Here is a 3385-nt window from a genome sequence, read left to right on the forward strand (position 1 = left end):
GATTGATCTCCCTGTCTTTGAGAAACACAGTTTTCTGACTCAAAAATTCACTTTTTTTTTCAATAGCTGTTTTACTCTCAATTGGAACTTCATTTCTACTGTGTACAGGGAAAATGAACATGTTTTACTAAATGACTTGAAATTTCAGCTGACTTTTTTTTAATGAGTAAGCATCTGTTCTTTAATATTGCCCCCTTAAATGTGAGACTCAAATCTCTACATTACATTGTTGTACATCCAGTGTAATATAAGAAACCATTGATAAGAATACATTAAATGAGGCTGTTACTACAACAAGCAAAGTGTCACATCTTTATAAGTTACAAGAAAGAGACATTGTTAAGCTTTTAATAAGAACTTTTTTTTCTTTTCTGTAAATCCACAGTGTCTACGACCTATAATATGGATTAACATTGCATAGTCAAAGGTGTTTTCATGCAAACATTGCACAGCCAAAGAGCAACATGACATTAAAAATATAGAGACTGGGCCTTTTTGCATACCCCAAATCATAAACTTAAATTTATGCAATAGATATTCTCGACCAATGCCCTCCACAGAAGAAGCTGTCACTGAAGCACACTGCTCAGGTTCTGTAAGAATGAAAAAGTCTCTTATGCATGTTTTTAGCATCTCCTCTGTCCCCATTTAATATCTGCTAGACAAGTCACAAAGACTTCTGACAGGGTAGCAACAGATGATCTCCTTGAAGGTATTCCTCAGCTCTTGGCTCCGGAGTGCATAAATGAGAGGGTCAATGATGGAATTACACATGAGCAGTATGAGATATAAGTTAAAGTGAGACATGAAGCACACACAGTATGGATTCCGGGGACAAGCGATGTAGAATGTTAAGTGGAGGAAGAATGGTGCCCAGCAGACAACAAAGACCCCAATCAATATGGTCAAGGTGATCGCCCCCTTCATGTTGGCACCTTGGCGGATGGTGCCGGTGCCCGGGAGGACAGCGATCCTCTTCATGTGAAGCCTGGCCATGAGGAACATGTGGACATAGAGGGAGGCCATGAGAGCCAGCATGGTGAGGAACACGCTGATGAGGCAGATGATGACCACGCTGCTTTCTGAGTAAATGATGAACAGAATGCCCGCCACCGTGCAGGCTGCCCAGATACAGCTCAGGATGATCCCCACCCGCTTAACCGTCATGATGTTATGGTACTGGAGAGCATAAAAGATAGTAAAGTACCTGTCCACTGCGATGGCAAGCAGGCTGCAAATGGATGCGAGCAAGGAGCTACAGATGACCGAGTCAATGACATTGTCAATGTTCTCGCTGAAACTCGGCGCTTTCGTGTCTGTGCCGTTCAGCAGGATGATGGCAATAGTTTCTGTTCCGTTCGAGACGCTCACCAGCATATCAGCCACAGCCAGGCTGCAGATGAAAAAGTACATGGGGGAATGCAGGTTCTTGTTCTTGGCTATGGCCACAATCACCAGGATATTCTCCAACAAGCTGATGACGCCCAGAGTCACAAACACCTCAGGAGAGACGAAAAGTTGCTGGGCGCACCCTCCTTCAGAGTAGTTTTTCCCCAGCGGCTCGCTGGCGTTGCTGTGCAGCCTGTGGGTGCTGAGGTTCCGGAAGTGGAGAGAGGTGTGCATTCTGTGGTGGTGAGTGGAATTCATCCTGGGTCAGTGGATTCAAATCCCCTCTCAACTGCTTCAGCTCCTGGGTCAGGTGGCCTCAGGGATTTTCTGCAGGTCTTTTTCTGTCCTTTAGGAGGCTGAACGTGGCATCCCTGTTGTGAATAACTGTCACATGCTCCAAAGCTTGAAATGGAAGTTTTAGTCTCTTTCAGGTACTGCTCTCATCCCTATCCCTGTCCCTTTAAAATCTTTGGCTTCAAAGTGCTTATTCTCAGTCAAAAGAGCCTGCTGTTTGCTTTTTTTGTTGTTGTTTTTTGGTTCTCACTTTCAGTTTAACTATAGTCTTAGGCATTCAGGTCTTTTCAAAATGATTCTCCTAGGAGCTGCGGTGCCATTGGGAGACAGTGTGTGCGCACATGCCCACATCAGCTGCCTCTCAGAGGCTCCCACCAGCATTGCTCTGAGCGTTAGTAGCTGCTGCTGATTTTATGGTGTGTGGAGGGGAAAAAAATGTTCAGAGTGGCTCCTCCTCTGCTTTCGTTTGACCAATCCAAGTCCCGTGGAAGACAGACGACGGTGATGTTCAGGGATACAAACTGCAGGCAGCTCTGAGTCAGATGCAGAAGCTGTGGGATCGGGAAGCCGGCAGGATGTGAGAGAATAAATTTCCCTTTTTAAGTTTCAAGGAAAACAACTGGGTCCCTAGAGGACATTCTTTGATATCAGAACAAGCCATCTTGAGGCACCCAGGTTTATTCCTGCTTAAAAGCGAGAGAGAGACGTGTGTGTGTGTGTGTGTGTGTGTGTGTGTGTGTTTCTGAAATAGATACGGTGCTTGGTGACCAGGATATTGAATTTATTTTCCCTCTAAATTTCTTTGAATTAAGAACTCAGGCAGTAATGCTTCAATTTAAAATGCCAGAAACACAGAATATTTGAGAATACAGGAGACTGTGCTATGGATGGAAGAACTGTATAGGTAGCTACAATTTATCAAAGGTTCAAGAGGGGTTTATTTCTTATGCACTAATATCTGATATGTTTCCATCATAAAGTTTCTTTTATTATAGCTGGAAAAGTTTTATTTTCATTTACAATAGTTAAAAGCCATAGAGCATTAATGTAAATTATATTAACTCTAAACCTAGAATGTTTACATTAACTAGACAACACTCCATTTTTAAAGCTTTACTGAGTATAATTGATACAGAAAATTTGCACGTATGTATTGTATACATTTTAATGAGTTTGTACATGTGCATATATTCATGATACCATCATCACAATCAAGGTAGTAAGCATATTCATCACCTCCAAAAATTTCCTTGTATTCTTTTTCATTTGTTTTGTGACAATAACTATTACAGGCACAATACCGTGTTAACTATAGGCACCATGTTGTACAGCAGGTCTCTAGGACTAACTCATTTTTCATACCTGAAACTTTACACCCATTGGGCAACAATTTCTTCACAATGATTTTGGCAATGACTTGGATTTTACACCAAAATCAGAGGCAACAAAAGCAACAATAAACAAAGGGAATTATATCAACCTAAAAAGCTTCTTCACGCCGAACCGGTTTGGCTCAGTGGATAGAGCGTCGGTCTGCGGACTGAAAGGTCTCAGGTTCGATTCCGGTCAAGGGCATGTACCTGGGTTGCGGGCACATCCCCAGTAGGAGGTGTGCAGGAGGCAGCTGATCGATGTTTCTCTCTCATCGATGTTTCTAACTCTCTGTCCCTCTCCCTTCTTCTCTGTAAAAAATCAATAAAAT

At 42.6% G+C, this 3385-nt stretch overlaps 1 protein-coding gene across 1 annotated transcript; it reads right to left on the reverse strand.

The window, feature by feature from the left end:
* Positions 1 to 298: 298 nt before the first annotated feature.
* MC4R (melanocortin 4 receptor) lies at positions 299 to 2069 on the reverse strand. Its single transcript, XM_006087151.3, has one exon. It carries the CDS (start codon positions 1645 to 1647, stop codon positions 649 to 651), a length of 999 nt encoding a protein of 332 aa, XP_006087213.1. The 5' UTR covers positions 1648 to 2069; the 3' UTR covers positions 299 to 648.
* Positions 2070 to 3385: the final 1316 nt, after the last annotated feature.

Source organism: Myotis lucifugus, unplaced genomic scaffold (genome assembly GCF_000147115.1).
Source record: "Myotis lucifugus unplaced genomic scaffold, Myoluc2.0 scaffold_36, whole genome shotgun sequence".
Classification (NCBI taxonomy): Eukaryota; Metazoa; Chordata; class Mammalia; order Chiroptera; family Vespertilionidae; genus Myotis; species Myotis lucifugus.